The sequence below is a fragment of the Megalobrama amblycephala genome, linkage group LG7, assembly GCF_018812025.1.
Source record: "Megalobrama amblycephala isolate DHTTF-2021 linkage group LG7, ASM1881202v1, whole genome shotgun sequence".
Lineage (NCBI taxonomy): Eukaryota > Metazoa > Chordata > Actinopteri > Cypriniformes > Xenocyprididae > Megalobrama > Megalobrama amblycephala.
In genome coordinates this window covers 58,580,054-58,601,665 of record NC_063050.1, presented here as the reverse complement: position 1 = coordinate 58,601,665, position 21,612 = coordinate 58,580,054, and the positions used below count along the sequence as shown (strand labels likewise).

The 21,612-nt window shown below is 36.6% G+C and overlaps 1 protein-coding gene across 1 annotated transcript; it reads right to left on the bottom strand.

Annotated features, from left to right (window-relative positions):
* Window positions 1-657: 657 nt before the first annotated feature.
* Window positions 658-19,010, bottom strand: LOC125273076. Its single transcript, XM_048198344.1, has 6 exons — window positions 18,918-19,010; window positions 6,977-7,303; window positions 5,290-5,577; window positions 2,845-3,093; window positions 1,505-1,612; window positions 658-1,285 (listed from the first exon to the last, which is right to left on the bottom strand). Exons 1-6 carry the CDS (start codon window positions 18,961-18,963, stop codon window positions 1,239-1,241), a joined length of 1,065 nt encoding a protein of 354 aa, XP_048054301.1. The 5' UTR covers window positions 18,964-19,010; the 3' UTR covers window positions 658-1,238.
* Between the last annotated feature and the right edge of the window lie 2,602 nt (window positions 19,011-21,612).

Genomic DNA, 21,612 nt, shown 5'->3' with positions numbered 1-21,612 from the left:
TATATATAACTAATGCCATTAAGTGAACTGCTTGAGCTCACACTCATGAACACATAATGTACAAGAGACTGAATGTGATTCGATGCACTGATATACTCACAGTGAAGTAAAAAAGACTGGGAGACCATTTTCCTGGTGAAGCTACAAACTTTTCAGCTCACGACCCTCAAAATAATGATGCCAGAGACTTGCGACCCGCACTATCCTCGCAGGTGGTTAAAGTATACACATGTTGTGCACAAAGGCACACGCACTAACGCTGATTAAAGCATTTACAGATTAAAGCGTTCACACTGCACATGCATGCGGTCCGGCAGTGTGTCTGCAGCAGTGCAGCGATCCTTTCCGCGCCGTCTACTTTTGCTGTGCTGCACAGTGTGGGTAACATAATATATAAATCTAAAGTGTTATTTCATATAAATATAAAGTAATGAAATGAATAAAATGTATAAATGTAGTGTGTTTAAATGTGAAATCTATGAAATACACTAAGTATATACAAAGAGAATCGCAATGCTGACTTCAATGCCATCCTGCTTCAATGACTACTGTCCAGTCGCACTTACTCCTATCCTCATGAAGTGCTTTGAACGACATGCACCACATCAAGTCTGTCCTCCCCCCCCCCCCCCCGGACCCCTTCCAGCTTGAATATCGGTCCAACCGCTCGACCGATGACGCCATCGCTACTGCCCTCCACTCTGTCCTCAAACATCTGGACAAAAAAGACTGCTGTTCATGGACTTCAGTTCAGGATTCAACACAATCATCCCTCAACAGCTCACTCACAAACTGGTCCAGCTGGGGCTCAACACCTCTCTGTGCAACTGGCTGTTGGACTTCCTGACTGGGAAACCTCAGACAGTACGGGTCGGCAGTAACACATCCAGCACCAGTTTAACTACTACTTTTTGTTACAATTATTGATAAAATATGCTATTTCTAATCATTTATTTATTTGTTTATTTGTTGTATATTTCTGGAAATCCTCTTGCAACCCCTTCCTTGCTGTCTTGCGACCCCCACTTTGGGAACCACTGCTATAGGCAACCTAGTTAAGTTGGGGAAGGTCTCATTTTTTAAGCTTCATTACAAGATGTTCACATATTGGCAATAAAGAAGCGATTAAAACAAGAAAATTGTTGCATATAGCCCCATACTGATCAGTATGCCTTGCAAAGCCTGTGTTTACATTGTCACAGATTATGATTATGTTCTGTTGGAGGTGATTCTCATCATTATTCATCCTGATCCTGAGTTTGATTCACTTTATCTTGTCTGAAACCTGTGACAAAAACACAGAAAGATTCACAGTAAAAACACCTGGTTAAAAATGAAAATAAGTGTTGATAATAATGCCCGTTCAAATAAATCCGTGACAAAATAACTAAAAATGCTGTATTATGCTGCCAGGCCAGTAGTTTGTTGTTGACGTCACTGTTTTCACAAATTTGTGTTTATGATAAGGGAATCGTTTTCAAACACTTGTAGTTGTAATACTCACATGTTTGGTTGCTTATACCTTCTTGCAGTAACAAAACAGCTACAGCCCAAACCAGCAGACCAAAACTGACCCCACATATGCCTGATACAGCAGCTGAGGAACCTGAATCTGAAATGATAAAGACAGACACTAATGTGAATGAGTCTTTAATCAGTCATTTCAGAAAACCTATAGCATTAACTTCCCTAGTGAAACTGTCCTACATTTGCAAATAATAGTGAGCTGATTCAAAGAGACAATCATAAATTGGCAACATTAAAAACGTTAAAGCTCTTCTGTGACAGATCCTGTTTTCACTGCATTATTTAAAACCTGTTTGCTCTTCTTATAATGAACATACACTTGAAACACAAATCTATGTTTCTATGTGAAACAATGCTTCGGAGTGTCTATATACATTAAGTGCAAATAGCGTCCCTTGTTGGCAAACACTATTTACACTAACTCCGCCCACCACTGTCTGGTTGGGCCACTCAACACACAGAATTCAGCATCTTCAGTGGCGCAGCAGTAGCGAGTAACGCTGCATTCACACGGGGCGTTGGCATCAGCACTTGACGGAGGGCGTGTCTGAAGCCTGTGCTGATGCAACCATTATAGTGATAACAGCCAATCACGTTACTTTCCGGTGTTGCATGAATGCAATTTGGCTGATAAAAGAAAAAGTGACATTGAGTTCACTGCAGTTTCTAGTATTGCATGATCCTTTAATTTATTCATCATTTAATAATTTTTGACTTTTCAGTCTGAGTTAAATCTCTTTTTTGGCTCATTTTATCTGTTTAAAATACCTGCCTAATAATTATGCACACCTGAGTATACATTTCCAGCCTTCATGAACAATTAAATATCACTTATAAATGATTAAATGCAAAATTAATAGTAGTTATTAAGATTGATGAGGTTTGGAATTGGCAAGATGTGCCTGGAAAAAAAATCTGATCGGAAAATCAAGACGCATGACATGGCCAAACACATAAAATATTTTACCTTTTTGGTAAAAATATTCTTTTTTTTTTTTTTTTTTTTTTTTTTTTATCTGAAAATTATTTATAGAATTTAATTTTACATTTTACAAATTATTATTATCATCTCCCTTGAAGTTCCCTCAGAAACCACAGTTTAGAAGAGACCAAAATATAAAGACCAAAATATAAAGATAATATTTGTCTTAACTAGAGATATTTGTATTTTTGATTAAATTTGACATTTGTTTAACAACAGAGAAACAACTGTAAATCAGCCAAAACAATTGATCAGATCTTGTCCAGTATCTTCTGTCCCATTTAGTGTAAATTTGAGTCAATACCATAACATTATCAAAGGTTTGAGCAACTCACCGCTAATATTAATACTGAATTTTCTGTGCACGGTCACATTGGAGGAGTTGATCTCCACTTCCAAATCTCCAGACTGATCTCCTCTGATGTTTCTGATGGTGATTTCTCCGGTCTCCTTATTCAGGTTAATGTTACTCCGGCTCGCGCTGGTGCCGTTTAAGCGTGCAGTGAGGATCTGAGTAACACCAGTGCGTAGAGTGATAGTATCTCCCTCCATCACTGACACTGACTTCAGTCCATCTGTCTCAACTACAAACATATAAAAGACAATCAGAAACAGAGAGATTATAATTATAATTCTTTAAGTAAAGTACAAAAAAAAAAAACAGCCAAAACCCTAAAAACATGTGCCTCAAATTCTAATTTAAGTGTGAAAAGGTAATTAACAATTTTCTAAAAAAAAAAAAAAAAAAAAATCTTTGTCTAAATTTCAAAAGAGATTGTCTGCAGAATAAATCTCTGCCTCCGATTATATAAAGAAAAATCTTAAATCTACTTTGAATACAAATATTTCATGTTTTTTGGAGTTATAGAGCAACAAGTTCATCCTGCACATACATTTACAAACTAATTCCATCATGTCATAAAAAATATTTCATTTTATTTCTAAGCAATTTTTTGTTGTTGTTTTTTGAAACTTTAAAATACATCACATTATGGAAGTAATAGACTGAATGAGTTTTATTTCACTTTCACATTTTTGAACCCTCCAGCAACTGTCAAGGGTAAAATATCTATAATACAATAAAATATTAAAATACTTTTGTTTAAATGTTCACAAAGAGAAAAAAAAAAAATTATAAATGAAAGATGCTAAGAGAAGTGTAGTTACAGCAATCTCCAGCAGGGGCTATAACTGACCCATGTTAACCAGCCAGACCTTCAGCCCTTCAGTCGGGGAAGATACCCTGGGTTAAAAACAACCCAAGTTGGGTTGAAAATGCACAAACCCAGCAGTTGGGTTAAATGTTTGTTCAACCTGGGTAGTTTTATTAAACTCAACTATTGTTTAAAATTGTTTAAAACTGTATTGCTTGTTTAAAATAAACCCAAAGAATGTTGGAAATGAACATTTATTAATATATTTAATGAATAATAATTTAACAATAAACCTTTTTTTATATTGCTTAAATGTTCACCTTTTGATTATTATAGTTGTATCTAGTAATTATGTGTCTGATTTTTAATTTCCATTCATTTTATGCCAGATATATGGTCATTTTTATAAAGGTTGAAAGTTCAAAAGGATCTTTTGACAGAAATGCAATATAAAATACATAACTATGTTTTCAGTGGGGTATAAAGATCTTACATTATGAACCGTTATGTTTTTTATTACCTTAGAATAAGTCATTTCTATCTTCACACACCGCGGGTCTCTTTACATCGAAGTCGCCACTTTTGCATCGGCATGTTTCTATAGCAGCCCTAAATGGACAAACTGCTCTACAGAGTGTGTTTTGTCACTATGCTGTTGTTGTTCTTCTTCTTCGTTGGTGTTTTTTGAGGCATCTTGCATCATCATTATGTTGAATATGAACAAAGTAGTAGTATTAGTAGTCATCTGTTTTATTAGAAGAAGAGACCGTTCTTTGTTAGAAGTAAGAAGAAACCTCATTGCTTGACTGGCTACTCTCTGCTCTTTCAGACGACGACATGTCGACCCGACAGCCACCGCAGCTTCTCCGAAAGGGAGGGGTGAGCACCGTTGCAATTCACAACCTCACCACTACATGCCGCTAAAATTTACACACTGCTTCTTTAAAGGGTTAGTTCACCCAAAAATTAAAATTTTGTCATTTATTACTCTCCCTCATGTCGTTCCACACCCGTAAGACCTTCGTTAATCTTCAGAACACAAATTAAGATATTTTTGATGAAATCCGATGGCTCCGTGAGGCCTGCATAGCCAGCAATGACATTTCCTCTCTCAAGATCCATTAATGTACTAAAAACATATTTAAATCAGGTCATGTGAGTACAGTGGTTCAATATTAATATTATAAAGCGACAAGAATATTTTTGGTGCACCAAAAAAACTAAATAATGACTTATATAGTGATGGCCGATTTCAAAACACTGCTTCAGGAAGCTTCAGAGCGTTATGAATCTTTTGTGTCGAATCATGATTTGAATCGCGTGTCAAACCGCCAAACTGCTGAAATCACGTGACTTTGACGCTCCGAGCCGCTGATTCGACACAAGATTCATAACGCTCCGAAGCTTCCTGAAGCAGTGTTTTGAAATCGGCCATCAAGTGTTTATTAACATACACTGTTTTTTTTTACCTCTTTACCAGTTGCTACTTTTAACCATTCAGTTTAAATAAAAATAAATAAATAAATAGTAATAAATAATTATTGTGTATTATTGTTATTATTCAAGTTCACCCTGACATTCAGTTAATCTACATAATAACATCAATAATCGCATTCAGTCACTCACCGTGGACAGCAACATTAAATCTGGTCTTGTATCTGATGTCGCTGCTCGTGCTGCTGCTGCTGATCTCTAGTCGATAAAGTCCAGAGTCTTTGATGTTAATGTTTGTGATGGTCAGAGATCCAGTTTCGCCTGTCTTAAATCTTTCATCATTAATGCTTTTGAAAACATTTTCATCTTTAGGCTTCACCTTCCAGTTCAGCTCCTCATCTCTCTGTACTTCATTATCATTAATGTTTAGAGTGACTGAATCTCCTTCCATCACAGACACTTCAACAACGACAACCTCAGCTGGAAAACAAACAGACACCATTTCCAAACAGAGATTATAATGTTGTTACTCATTTAAACATTTAGACTTTTAAATGTATGTGTTTAACCTGACTTTTTCTGAATTGGTGTCTATAAGAGATATGAGTTCCTTTTACCAAATCAATTAATTATTTAAAGGGTTAGTTCACCCAAAAATTAAAATTCAGTCATTAATTACTGATCTTCATGTCGTTCCATACCCGTAAGACCTTCGTTCATCTTCAGAACACAAATTAAGATATTTTTGATGAAATCCGTTGGCTCAGTGAGTCCTCCCTAGCCAGCAATAACACTCTCTTTTTCAATGCCCAGAAAGCTACTAAAAACATATTTAAAACAGATCCTGTGACTGCAGTGGTTCAACCTTAATTTTATAAAGTAACGAGAATATTTTTTGTGCTCCAAAAATAACAAAATAACAACTTTATTCAACAATATCTAGTGATGGGCAATTTCAAAACACTGCTTCATGAAGCTTCAAAGCTTTATGAATCTTTTGTTTCGAATCAGTCATTCAGAGTGTGCATCAAACTGCCAAAGTCACACGAACTACTGAAGTTTTGAAACACTGATGACGTAACGAAGCCTCATTTACTGAAATCATGATTCGAAACAAAAGATTCGTAAAGCTCCGAAGCTTCATGAAGCAGTGTTTTGAAATCGCTCATCACTAGATATTGTTGAACAAAGTTGTTATTTTGTTATTTTTGGAGCACAAAAAATATTCTCGTCGCTTTATAATATTAATATTGAACCACTGTACTCACATGAACTGATTTAAATATGTTTTTAGTACATTAATGGATCTTGAGAGAGGAAATGTCATTGCTGGCTATGCAGGCCTCACTGAGCCATCGGATTTCATCAAAAATATGTTAATTTGTGTTCTGAAGATTAACGAAGGTCTTACGGGTGTGGAACGACATGAGGGAGAGTAATTAATGACATTATTTACATTTTTGAGTGAACTAACCCTTTAACTCTATCACATGATCAGGAAAAAGGTACAAAAGCAAAAAGGTAGTAATATGAATGACTGAATGTTGTTCTCAGGACAAGAGTTTCATATAAATGTCAGGTCCTGTATTGGATATGTATTGCTTTAAAGGTTTTGATAATTCCACACCAAACTTAATTCTGAATTACACCTGGCAAAAGTTTTGCTTTTGGTTGCAAAGGGACCCATAAAAGTCTACTTTTACTTTTAATATTTAATTTACAAATATTTATTTGGCTCTGAACAATGCACTGATTTTAAACCTCTTTACGAGTTGCTAATCATTCAGTTTACAGAAGGGCTGTTGTGTATTACTGTGATTATTCCAACACATCTTTCACACACAGATAATGCACATAATGATCACATGGAGTTACTCACGGTGTACAATAAGACTGAATGTCTTTGTCTTGATCCCACTGCGGCTGTTTATCTCTAGTTCATAAACTCCAGAGTCTGCGGTGTTGATGTTCTTGATAGTCAGAGATCCAGTCCTCTTATCCAGCAGCACTCTCCCACTGAATCTCTCGTCATTTGTGACTGAGACCGTGTTGGTTTCTCTATCGAACTCTGCTATTAAACCTTTTTCACCTTGAATTCTCCATAACAGGTCATCAGCTCTCTGTACTTCAGCATCATCTGTCTCTAGAATGACATCATCTCCTACATTTGCTGATATTGATTTCACTTCATCAGCACCAAACACACCTGTAGAAAAATCAAAATGTTGTTATAAAAAAACAAATATTTAACTTGTTTATACGTGAAATGGCCTTATAATATATATATATAATTATAAAAAATTATATATAATATGTATATCCCCCATTATATATAATATGTATATCCCCCTCCCCCAGTTTCTCTTGAGGCCAATACGGAAGTGAATTAAACTGCAATTCATCGATTGGCCGCTAGGGACAGGCTCCAAAAGAGAGCAGAATCTCATTGAGTCCCATGTTAAACTGGCCAATTTTAGAGCAGAAAAAAACATGTTTACAGGTTGGTACAAATTGTGGTTTTGGTCTATACTGCTAATGTTGCCCTTCATGACAACTCTGAGGGGGGGTGTATTTTTTTATAACGTAACCGTTTAAATTATATTAAGCCTTAAAGTTCTGCATAATTAAGGGCGTGGTCACTTGAGTGACAGGTGGATTGCCGCTGCTGTCTGTGAGCCGTCACTTTACCTCAGCTAATTCCAGCCGCTGAATTTGGCATCTCAGCCGTATTTGTGCTTTTTTCTCTCTTTTTTTTAATACAATTATAAAATATGGCTTGCTGCATTAATAGTCGAGACTGATGTGCGTCTGTGTAGATCTGTACGCATGCGGAAGATAAACAGAAGACGTTGTTGGATCGTCTTGGCATTGGCTAAAAGTTCCTGAGATTTACTACAATGACAATATCAGGAGGATATCAAAATCCGACAGCACTGCTTGGATATAATAACTAAAACTGCTGCACTATTTTGAAAAATTATACTTTGGACACGGGCTCATTTGTTTGTGAGATATATATACGATCACAGGCAGTTTTACAACATAAACAACATACAACATAAACGCTGCTCAGATTGCATCATTTCTTGAAGAACAATGATGGAGAGCAGATCAATCAGAAGAAATGTGATGCAAACAATGGATAATATATCAATATTTCATGGATTTAACGCTTTCGTGGACAAAAAAGTACTGTGTTTTGTTTTGCAATGGACATTTTACCCAAGTGCCACGGATTGGATTCATCTCGCGATCTCTATTTCATTATAAAGGTATGAAGATCCGTTAGATTTTTCGTGTTTTTATTTGCACACCCCACACAAATTAATTACTGGTGTTGGAGCATCTATATCTTATAAAAGAAAAAGTAAAAAAAAATAACATATTTATACAGTAAAACTTTAGAACTTTCTAATGATATAGCTTGTTATCTTTATTAATATTTTAGACAGTAAGATAGATAGCTCCTGCTAACATGGTCACGTCGAGCTAAGCGGGCGTGGTTTCAGCAACCAGTCACATGGGCTACTACCACATCCCGCCTCTTTGCCCATTTTCAGTTATCCGGGAGTGACGTGCAGTCACGTGCTGCTAAGATGGCCGCGGCCTCATTTTTGCGTCAAAACTGCTGTTCAGAACTCTATGGGTGACGTCACGGACGCTACGTCCATATTTTTTTACAGTCTATGGTCTAGCCCTATCACCACGCATCATACACAAAATGCATGGATGCAGCACTGGCTCCGTTACAACTCCAGGCCATTCGCATTTTGAATTACATAGACGACCGGCTAATACTAGCAGAGTCACAAGAGATGGCGTTACAACACAGAGATGTCGTACTAGCTCATGTAGTTTCTCTAGGGTTGAGACTAAACGAGAAGAAAAGTGTTCTCTGTCCTACCCAGAGAATTCCTAGTGATTCCTGTGGGCCTCTTGCATATGAGACCGTTTCAGTTGTGGCTCGGAGCCAGGAGATTTTGTCCCAGCAATTCCCCACGGCAAATAAGGGCAAGGGCACACGCTGAGTGCTTCGTGCCCTTTCTAAAATCCACATTTATGGTAAGGGTTACGCGCTGCAGCTTCGTTCCCTTTCTATGTGGTTCAGACCCCGGTTCTTCACCTTGAGTCCCACTCAATATGCGTTGATGTTGCAACATGCTAACAACAGACGCTTCCCGTATGGGCTAGGGGGGGCGGCCTTAGGTGGCCGTCCAGTCCAAAGGGATATGGTGAGGTCATCATCTCGATTGGCACATCAATTGCCTGGAATTGATGGCTGTATTTCTGGCCCTGAAGTACTTCATGAAACAGAGATGGACCTCTTCGCCCCCAATAGGCAGCGCAATGTCCACTCTACTTCTTTCGGAGTCACCCAGCTCTCCCTGGGTCTGGATGTGATGCGCATTCATAGCCCAGAATGCACCTGTATGCGTTTCCTCTGGTTTCTGTGCTCCCAGGAGTTCTAGCCTAAGTTCGCCAACAAGGGACTTGCCTCTTACTGATAGCGGCGAGTTGGCTGAACAGAATATGGTTCTCGGAGATAATAGCTCTCCTTGACGGCTCGCCATGGGCGATACCGTAGAGGAGGGACCTTCTGTCTCAGGTGCAGTGGACAATATTTCATCCCCGGCCGGGTATGTAAAACCTTCATGTTTGGCCCCTGAGGGGAACCAACTGAGGGACACAGGGCTTTCACCTGATATTATTGAGACCATTTTAAATGCTAGGGCTCCCTCCACTAGATCAAGTTATGCCAACAAATGGGGTGTCTTTGGAAGATGGTGTACTGCACACAATGCAGATCCACCAGATTGTTACAGTTCTGGATTTTCTGCAGGGAAAATTATCAACAGGCACATTCCCCGCCACTCCCAGGGTTTACGTGGCTCTTTCGGCTTGCCACGCTCTGATTGACGGGGTGCCTTTGGGCAAGTATGTCCTGCTCTCTCGCTTTGTTCGAGGAGCTAGGTGGCTGAGGCCCCTTCTAGAACCAGTTTCCCATTTATGGGACCTAGCAATAGTCCTGGAGGGCCTGGTTGAGACCCCCTTTGAACTATTAGAGTCAGTTTCTGACAAACTGTTAACTCTGAAAATGTTTTTTCTCATGGCTATAACTTCTCTAAAAAGAATTGGGGACTTGCAGGCTCTGTCCATGCCCCGGGTTACTTCACTGTAACCCTGTTCCCTGAAAAAGCTGGAACAAGAAGCTGCGCTTCATTGACGCAGTGGGATGTCCCAGGACTGCTCTTCTTCCCACAGTGCTGATAAAGGGCAACTTCTCATTCCCGCTTTTTCAGGGAACAGAGTTACAGTGAAGTAACCTGGGGTGATATATTTAAAAATATCCTTAGTCCTCCAAGGTTTATAATGAAGGTTTATAATGGTTGTGACTGGGGAGCCATGTTTTGAATCCAAAAATAATGCATCCATCCATAAAAAAAGTAATCTATATGACTCCAGAGGATTAAAGGGTCATGAAACCCTAAACTAAATTTTCTGAGATTTTAACAGAGGTATGTGCGTTGAACATCATTGATTACAATGTTAGCATCTGTTAGAATTAATTGTTTGATTAATTGATTTTTTCAGATATTTTTGTTTTCCGGGTTTAAAATCTTCACCGTGTTCACGTCACAGGCTGTGATTTGGCGGTGCACTAGAACACTTCGATGACGTGTCGGTGTCTCATAATTATTAATGAGAATGAGTTTTCTCATCCTATGAGAAGACACTGTCTCTTAATTATTCTTTAAAATGACAGACATGTCAAACTGTTAGATCGCGCAGTAGATGAGAGAGGCGTTCATGGGTCATAAGTGTTTGTTTTTGTGATGTAAACATTTAGGTGTGTTGCATGGCTTTCCCCACGATGCTGCCAGGGCAAGACTGCCTGCGGGCGGTTAGTTGGCATCAACTACCTATACATCAGAGCTGTATGTGTTTAGGAAGCATTTGTCTCAAGAGAGCTACGAGAACAGGAGTAAGGAGATGGGCGGTTGTGAATCCCCCTCGGTAGAAATCGCGTTCCGGGGGAGGAGAAATGGGAACCGCTACGTGACCGCAAAGGGCGCTTTCATGATCAAAGGTCTGTCAGTCTCCCCTCATCCCCCTTCACTCCGCAGCTTCACTCTGCTGCTGAAACAGGGGGTTTCATGATCTTATACTATGCGTAGTACATCATGCCATTGTGTACAACATCTTGCCGTTGTGTACTATGTCATGGAAGTTAACGCTTTTTGGACATACACCGGATGCATATGGCTGTCGTGCCGGAAGTTCGTTATTTTACTTTATACATTTTTAAATATGGATATTTGCCTTACACAAATGCATCAGTTCACTTTACCAGGCCTTTATTAACCCCTGGAGTTGTATGGATTCATTTTTTTTTTTTCAGAATTTTAGACGTATAGGACAAATGAATTACTAACACATACAGGTCTTTTCCATTTACTCAAAATCACAGACATAAATAAATATTGGAATCTACTCATAACTAAAAACAACGTTAACTTGTAAAATCAAAAACCAGTGTGAAAAAAATTAATCTATCTTTCAAGATCACATGAAAACAAAACCAGACACAGATAAATAAACACCTATCCACCTTTTTGAATTATGGTTGACACTTCCGGTTTGGGGAATTTCCATTCAAAAAGACTGAAACAAATCATTCAAATCATAAGGTTCCTCTACAAATAAAGCTTTTCCATCAATTTTCCTTCATGTTTTAATTTCAGACATCATGAGAATATGTATGCGTTTATAAATACAAAATAAATATACACAGCACACACATATTATGTCAGCACAAATTTTATTTTGGATATGACTAGTAAAAGAAAGAAAAAAATTAAATGTTTGACAGCCCTACTAGTAATACAGGTACTGGGCTAATACTGTATGTACACTAAAGGCTGTTGCCTAATTTGTACCTTTAAGGTACTATGTACCATGTAGGGTTAAATAAGGTTCAGAAGTGTACAATTTTGAATGGGTAGTGGTCCAGTAACAACTTTTTTATTTATTTTTTTGATAATGTACTCAAAAGTAACCCAATGAACCTGATGCACTAGAATCGCTGTTTGGACATTTATTGTGAGTGTCTTTTATATTTATTTTTCTTTGTTTATTTAGGCTATTTATTTCATGAAAACCCTCTCATGGCGATGTGAGGAAAGTTCTGTGAACTTTCTGGCCATCCATGCCCATATCTGGAAAGGAAACAATTAGGTGGAAATTATAAAAGGGAAGTAGAACTTGAGGAGAGAAAATGAAGTGTTCGAGGGAGGAAAGAGAATCGCGACTTACCTGCTGAAGACTCAGTTCTAGCTCTTCCGTGATGTGGCTCGAATCTGCCGGGGCTAACACGAGTGGTGATCCAAGCAGCGCTTTACTCCTAACACTGGCTGCAGAGCAATGCCATGCCATTTTCCCTGAAGAAGAGTGCTAAAAACAACTTAGGGACACTGTAAACCCGAATAAGTTAAGCTAACTCAAAAAATTTGAGGTAATCAGTTACATCAAATTTATTGAGTTATGATGTTTCCAATTTTAAGTAAGAAGAACTATCAAGTTTTGAGTTTGTAGTACTCATGCATGTTAATTGTTCCCAACTTGAAGTACTGAGTTAAGTAACTCATTCATTTTGATAGCAATTAACAAAATGTTCAGTTAATAAACTTTTTTATTTTAAGTTCTTGCAAATCAAATGAGTTATTTACTTCACTGTAAATCTTAAAGCTGCAGTCCATAACTTTTTTTGGTCAATTTGGTCAAATCAATTTTTGAGCAAGTACATAACCAGCCAGTGTTCAAAACTATCTAATTATAGCTCGATTCACAACAGTAAGCTTGTAATAATGTTTTATAATAAGAGCGACATGGTGGATTTCCGCGGGAAATTTGAGCATGCAGCAGTTCCTCTATGCGTCATTACGTCACGTCCGTAAACAGAAAGGAAGGGGTCCAGGCTAGTCGGTTTTATCACGTCAGGATGCAGCTGGTAGTGCATCATTTATAGCCTTTTCTCACAGCAGCTGAAATAATTAAACTTATCATTTTGATGATGGATTGTAACCCAGAAAGATCCAAAAGACAATCATCAGTGACAACTGGAGATTCACCCGTAGACAAAAAGCAAAAGACTTGGACCGTGGAGTGGCTACAGACATTGAAATCTACAGGTAATGCTAATATACAATAAATACACATAGTCATAGCAATGCTGATGTTGTTAACAATAACAATTTAAGAACAATATAACAGTAATAATAATTTGCACGGTTTGGTGTGATCAGAGCTAAGCGATCGTTAGATTTAATCATCATTGACAGCGCGATTTATTGTAGGCCTAATGCTTTTTTCCTCAGTTGGTCAGAACAAAAGTGGCAGACATGTTACTTACTTGTTCAGATGATATTTTCCAGTGAAAATTCTTATATTAGTCATACTTTCAAGATGTAGAGTCTGTGATTCTGAAGTTCAGTATCCACACCGGTGCGGTGACTGACAGCAAGCATTAGATTCATCCGCGCTGACGAGCCGTGCCGACGCACAACACACGTACAGATAACTGTTCCGCATATGACTGCAATTGCAGGTTTCAAACAGAGATGGCGACAAAGAGGAAAAATTGCGGACTGCAGCTTTAAGAAAATGCAAAAAATGCTGTAATGACTGAGGCAAATCAGACACAATTATTGGTTAGTTAACCAATAGTTTTAAGCTCACTCTGGAGTCTGTCCCCATCCCCCAGGAAGTTTTCAGTTACAAGTTTATTGCGCTGAGGAATGTGGTTGCCGCATGGAGAACAGAGTAGAGACACAGAAAATCTGCATCTTCCCTGCATTTTCCACACAGAACACAGACTCTATGGCATTAATGTATAGACAGACTGTGCTATAAATGATTCCTTCTCAGGAAATGGTATCCATTATTACTGATGTTGTATTGTACTCATTGTATTTACATGTTTGATGATTGTTAAATGTTATGACCTGCACGGTAACTTCAATCATGCCATGTTTAGTGTCTATACGTTCGTAGCGGGAAGATTTAAATGTTTGTGTATGCGGTACATCCATACCTGTGCAACACATCAGTATTAAAAGAATCTTTAATAGTTCTGATTCAAGAACTCAGCTTGTTAATCTTTCTGGGTTGTAAAAGCCCTGACAGGAGGGGTGTTGCCACCCAGAATTACAACATCTTCATTGGTCCGGTCAACAACTGAGAGGTGTGACTTTGACCAGAGGTTAAAAACCAGTGAACAGTGCCACTCCCTCTCTTCTTCTTCCTTGCTTCTGGACCGAACAAATCTCCTTGCGGCCGGCCACTCTAGGCCTTTCCAGATTGCCTTTGACATTTCATGTAGCTCTAGTAACAGCATCTCTTCCGGTTCAACACTATCATTACTCATTCTGACTTGCGTGTGTGTGTGTGTGTGTGTGTGTGTGTGTGACCCTTTATGTATGTTATGTTATGTGTTTGTTAGTTTAGTTATGTGTTTGTGAGTTAGGTAATAAAGATTGTGCACAATACACGTTTGGTTCTGACTCCGTCTGCTAATGAATTGCCTCTTAAGTGATAGATCCGGACTACGTGAGTAGTACAGTACAATAAGAAATATTATTTTTCCATAACTTGGAAATTGACATTTCTTAGAATTAATAAACAATCAACACTGAGCGTTCACTGGACGAACAGGTTAACTGATTGTAATGTTAATTTTAATGTAGCTACGTCCAGTTAATCTGATTAATGGATTTGCATATTCCTAATTAGTCATAATTAATAATCATAATGAGTTATGAATAATTATTAATATTTCCCCTTTGAGTTAATTTTCGCTACAATGCCAACTTGCTAACATGTTAAGAATAACATGGTATAGCACTTACTGAATGAGTACAGCAACTTAAAACATGTAACTTACCTGCTCTAATACCAAGCCACATGTGCTAACTCCAAAAACCCACATTAACAGAAACTCTTCTAAATTAGCATAACAAAATCACTACTAAATCAATTGTTGTATGTTCTGTTGTAGTGGGGGCCCGAAAAGAGGGAGCACACCCGGGGTAACCACATGTAAAATGTGTGTAGGGCTCACAAGTTTACTTAAGAAGAGTCAAGTTAGTCTCAGATGTCTGTTTGTATCTTATAGAAAAGACACATAAAACACAATTAATCTTGTGTAAAAAACATTATATAACACTTAGTTTTAGCATTTACTCTCCCTTTCAAGTGTCATGGGCAAAACATGCTGGGAAACAGAAATCCCAGCCCAGTTTCAGTTAAACTTAAGTTAGTCTAAATTAAAAACGAAATTAGTTCATACAACTGAAAGCAATGAAACAGTGCAGTTTACTTAAAGGCAGGGTAGGTAACAAATTTATTAACAACTTTCTTCCAAATTTGTTTAAACTTTCTATATATATCAATGCATAATTAAAATGTAAGAACTCTGATAAAAAGAGTATAAAAATCGAGTGACTCTAGACTGTTTAATCTGTATTAAACACAGCTCATTATTTCCATTCGGGACGAAACACAGGATTGGCTTAGGCGACTGTCACTCTCTCGCAACCATGGCAACCACCCTTTTGCCACACATGACCTGCCCACTTGCGCGCGCACGTTTGATTTGAGGAATTGAAGAGGCATGGATCCTAGGAATACCAAAACAATGGCAGAGAAACAGCAAGCAAAATTCACAGTACCGGCCTATGCAGTTAGTGAAGGCAAACCAGGCAAAAAAGGAAGACAGTAACAGTACAAGAAAAGGCAATGAACAAAAAGTCTTTGGATAAACAAAGAAATAAAACGCGAGTTAATATCGGCGTGGCTCTCCAGCGATGGCGAGAACTGAGGGAACTCAAGGGGCTGAAAAGTGACTCCTTGATGGCTTTATTTCTGCTGGACAGGTAAATCTTTCTTTTTGTATTTTGATCATACATATTTTTTTGTTTATTTTTTCTTGAAGCATGTGTCATTAGCACACGTAGCTGCGTAATATAGCTAACATAACATTACTTAGCGAGCCGTAGTAGAGACGATAAATAATCTATAGGCCTAGCTCAAGATGATAGCTATAGTGTTGAATTGTGCATAATTTTGCTTTAGATAACTAAATACATGTTTAACAGATAGTAGGCCTAACGTTACTCCGCATCTAGGAACTTTTCTTAGAACTATATTTACCCTCTGTCTAACTCTTTTACCATGTTCACCTGTAAGTTTACCTTTTTTCGCCTTTGTTTTGTTTTTATATTCTCTACCTATGTTTACTGATGTCTTTATCTTGTATCTGTGTGTGTCGTACACACTTTGTTGTATGTGTGTGTTATTATTTTGTGTCTGCAATGCAGTTGTGAGTTGATATTTGAGTGTATGTTACTCTGTTTATCTGTAATCAAGACATTTTATAAATGTGATGTAATTGTTGTGTTGATTTGTATAATTTTTTTTATTAGTTATGAGAAAGACATATCAACGAATCTTACACGAAATTCATCTTCATCACAGTGTAAATGATGGTAATGGAAAAACGTGTATCATGCAACCTGTTTTTAGCTTTGCCTTATAGATAACTAGCTCGTTAGCGAATCAAAAAATATATTTTAAACTTTACCAATATCAATATGCTAGCTTGATAGTAAGTACTAAAATACATCTTGTTTGTTTATCTTCATAATTATAAAGTTATTTTTATTACATGTGATTCTGACATGATGTCACTACATGCACTGTGCTCCTTCCTCTCCGCTCGTCTCAGGTAAATAATGCGTCTTCCAGCTCAGTGGTCGGAGTCGCCGGTTCATGTGATTTGGGGGCGTGGCTTTGGAAGGAGCCCAGAAGGGAGGGGGTGGAGTGAATGGAAATAATGAGCTGTCTTTAAAACAGTCGTGAGAGGTCTACAGACACTCGATTTTTATACTTTCTTTTTCAGAGTACTTACAGTTTAATTATGTATTGATATATAAATAAAGTTTAAACAAATTTTGAAAAAAAGTTTTTTATACATTTTTTACCTACCCTGCCTTTAAAATATATAAATTTTGTAAACTTAAAAGAAAAAAAAGTTCTAAAAAAAAAACTCATAACAGTTCATTTAAATGAACTAATTTATTTAATTTAAGTTGGTCCTACTCAAACCAATTAAGTATTTTGAGCATTAGGGTTTACAGTGCCAGGTGAAAAAAAGCCGCAGCTTTGCTCGTGGCGGAAAAACAATCCAAACTGCCAATTCCTCGAGTGGCTCCTGCTCATAAAATAAAGACGGGTAAACGGAAAAAGACAGATGACGATGATAAAAAAGCCAAAAAGAAAGAATTAGATAGAGCCCGAAATAACACGAGGGTAAATATCGGAGCGGCTTTTCCGAGGTGGAGGGAGCTACGTGTCCTGAAAGGATTAAAAACCGATGCAGAGTCAGCCACATTTCTGCTTGACAAGTAAGTATCTCTGCTTGATTTGTTTCATATTTTAAGAACTACACAACTAAGATCATTTTAAAACAGGCCTGCCCGTCCCCTGCCTGATGCTTCCTCTTCTCCCCGCCCGTTGACTCCTCGAAGTCGCTGTGGGTGTGAATTCCTCGTCGGAGCCCATTGACTCGGTGTCAAAACTCTAGCCGCATAACATACAGATAAAATGTCACGCACTGTGCAAAGCAACTATTGAAACCTACTAATTCACTGGCTTGTCATGTTGCTGAAATAATGTACTAGCAAACCTTATTTAGCATTACATATCGATAGAATAATTACTTGCACACTGTAACGTTAGTTACCGTTATATAATCATACTAGCTCTTTATTACTTTTAGAAATAGTGCAACGTCGTATAGTTACATTACATGTATTGCAAAATACGTAATATTTTGAGGACCAAGATTGTAGTCAAAGTATGGGCAGGCCATAGTGTAAATCATATTGATGATGTTTCGTCTGTACCAGTGAATGTGCCATAACTGTTTATCCGCCTTACTAGCCTGCGCGTTCACGGCAGGCTCCGTTGTGATGGGGGAGGAGCTGTGGAGGGAGGGCTGTAGCGCAGCATAGAGCAAGGGGGAGTGACCTGTGAGTTGTGCTTCTTCAAATTTTCAGGCTAAGTCAACGTTTTCTAAAAACTCCCTACAGCAGCTTTAAAGTGCTCTATTTTCACACGCTAATTTTGTACTTAATATTCTAAAAATTCTACTTTAGTACTTCTTAAGATCATCTTAAGAACATCTAAGTGTACTCAACTGTGCTATTTTGAGACACCATGAAATATGAACTTAAATGTGCTTTTAATATACTATCTCTGTATTTAAAAAGTGTTTTTAGATACTACTTATAGTACATTTGAACCCATAGTGTGCTAAGAGTGGTAACTAAATATATTTTTTTAAATATATTTAGTTAAACTGGAAAAAATGAATCGCATTTAACAACAAACAGCATTTAAAGTTGAGTTAGAAGTGGAAGAATAACTCAGGCCGTCAGCACCCTCTATTTTTCACAAACACGAACAACACCCACATAATACACAATAACGGTGCTGACATCTGTCATTACTGACAGTCTGATTTACCACAACCTCTATATGTAGAAAATGGATAAAATCCTGTATGTTAAGAAATACTCGAGTTATAGTAAATATAGTTAAGTCAATAGCAGATAGCATACGCATTTTTTTTTCACATCGAAACTGTCCCTCTCACACACTTGTCAAACGCACCGGGCTTTAAAGGGTTAAACGCATTCAGGCATGGTTCAGAGCACCTAGTGTGACGTACACCCTGACTAGATAAACAGAATGTGACCTACCTTCCACCAACAATACCACAGAGGAAAGAAAATAAAACTTTCTCATACTGGTTTCGTTTCCGACAGTCTCCAGCTTCAGCCACAGAACGGAAGTGAGGGGCGGGGCTTAAACAGTCTTTTTTTTTTTTTTTTACATTTTTATTATTATTATTAAACAACATACAGGGGATACATGAAATAGATTTGAAACAAAATACAAAAAAGGATGTATAAACAAGCAAGAAAAAAAAAACATTTAACAAATGTATATATATATATATAATTAAAAAAAGGTATTATAACGAAATCATAATTTTTTTTACCAGTTGTGCAGTTTTTGCAACTTTCTTGCTGAGCGATGAACAAAGAGAGTCATGAAATAACTCTTTGTTTTAACTCTTTGATGCACAAGTTGAGTTTTTATTTTCTCTATCTTTGCAATAAATTAATTTCATCATTCAATATTCCAAGTATTCCTCAATTAACTTGTTTTTGATCATCAAAAATCCTCATTTTCATTTTTTCTTTCTTACTTTTTGAATAAAAATAATTTTTGTATCACTACCCTTCTAATGCACAACATGGGTCAAAAATGAACCGTATTCATTTCCCATGTTATTTCAATCATGACTGAGTGTTTCTTTGCTGAATCTTTGAAAGAAATGTATTTTGTCATGTATTTATTCCAGGTAATCATTAAATATCTTGTTTTTGATTTTCTACAAATAATTATGTTTATCTTTTCTTTCTTACTTTATAAACTAACACAGTTTCTACATCAATTTTACACACATGGGTCAAAAATGACCCATATAGAAATCTTTAATATTTGCACATTTTTGCAAGTAACATATTCACTGCAGACAACTGTTCATCTGCCACACATTTCACATTTTAACAAGGCTACTTTTGTATATTTGATGGATGTAAGTCTTATTATATTTAATATATTAGGCTATATATTTCATAATTTTTAATTTTTTGTCATAAATCAATGCAATTGGTCACCCTTTAAGTCTGTCAGTGTTCCTGAAAAGTAACAGTTTTGGACATATACAACTTGGGTCTAAAGTGTCTATATCGCATATATTACAAGAAATTAATTTCATCATTCATTATTCCAGGTATAACTCAATAAACAAATCCTTATTTTAATTTTTCCTTTCTTTTTGAATGACATTTTTTTGTGTGTCATTACCTTTCTAAAGGCCAAAGTATATTTCACTTTTTTATGTGTACGTGAGGGTCACATTCAGTAACTTTACATTTATGCAGATGAAATAGGCCACATATAGTTAGGAATTTTAACACATTGTCCATCTCCTTTGACCCTGTTTCCCACATCAAAAACAGAACATTAATTATTTCAAAAATGAAACGTTTGCTATAAGCAGAGAAAATAAGCCAGGCTACTTCTTTCCAAAAATCATTTACATAATCACATTCAGAAAATAAATGTGGTATAATAAAAGTTACACCTTTGTCAAACTATTATTCCATTAATGGAATAATGGAATAATAGTTTGACAAAGGTGTAACTTTTATTTAAAATTTGTTAAAAAAAGAATGGTAACTTCTATTCCTATTCTGAATTAACAGCAGTTTTTGAACTGATACTTCTATGGGGGGACATATTTGCGCTACCCATACATGTCATTTTCTTTTGTTAAATATAAGTTGTTTCTACATGGATTTTGATCGGATTGATGTCTACAATATTTAATAACAATACTTTTAAATAAAGTCACTTTACTGTTCATATAATATGCATAAGATATCATGATGTACAATGAGGATTTTTAATTACCATGTTAATGGATAATACAAACTATGATTTGTTAGTCCATAAGGCATGAACTAATTTGTATAAACTGTGAACAAATACTTTTAACCATATCATTTCAAAAATATATTAATAAATATGTAACTATATAGTAAAATGTCTCCCTTGACTGTATGTGATATTATTTCCGTATGTATGTTCATGTTGTGATCTTGTGACAAATAGTATAAAGACACGTATGGGCATTTAATGTCAAAATATAGGCCTATGTATTTAACCACTGCAAATCCTTGAACAAGTGAAACATGCATTTAAGCCAATGAGGCATTTAACAACAAAAGGTGTATACGGTGAGTGTATGATATTTCTGTCATGATGTGGTGAACGAATTTATATTTATATATTTATATTAAGTGTTTATCTTCTATAGGCTATTAAATCTGTTCAAGATTTTTTTTTTTTTTTTTTTTTTTTTGCATTTGTCAAAGATATTTATCGTGTTAATATTAAATAAATATTAATTAATAAAACGTATTCATTTCGTTTTCAGGGATGAAAAGATGTTTTGAAATGCCATGATATGGGCTTATAAATTTTAAGTGTTTTTAAGTTTAATATTTGTTTTTTGCTTGTTTTTATTTTATTATGAGCAGTTTAAATATGTTTTAAACATATTATTTTATTTATTACATGGAGAGGGCAGGGTTTATAACCTGTACTGCATCCAGCCACCTGGGGGCGATCGAGACGCTTTGGCTTCACTTGTGGCACACTTTGGCCTGAGTTTTTGTTGCATTTCGACCATCAGGAGTCGCAAGCATGTGGTGTGTGTTTGAAAAGCTTCGTTTCTCCCATCACTATTTCGAAGTGTTCTTTATATAGAAACCAGTTTCAATATATAAACAAATTAAGTACATAAACGCATACATCAAT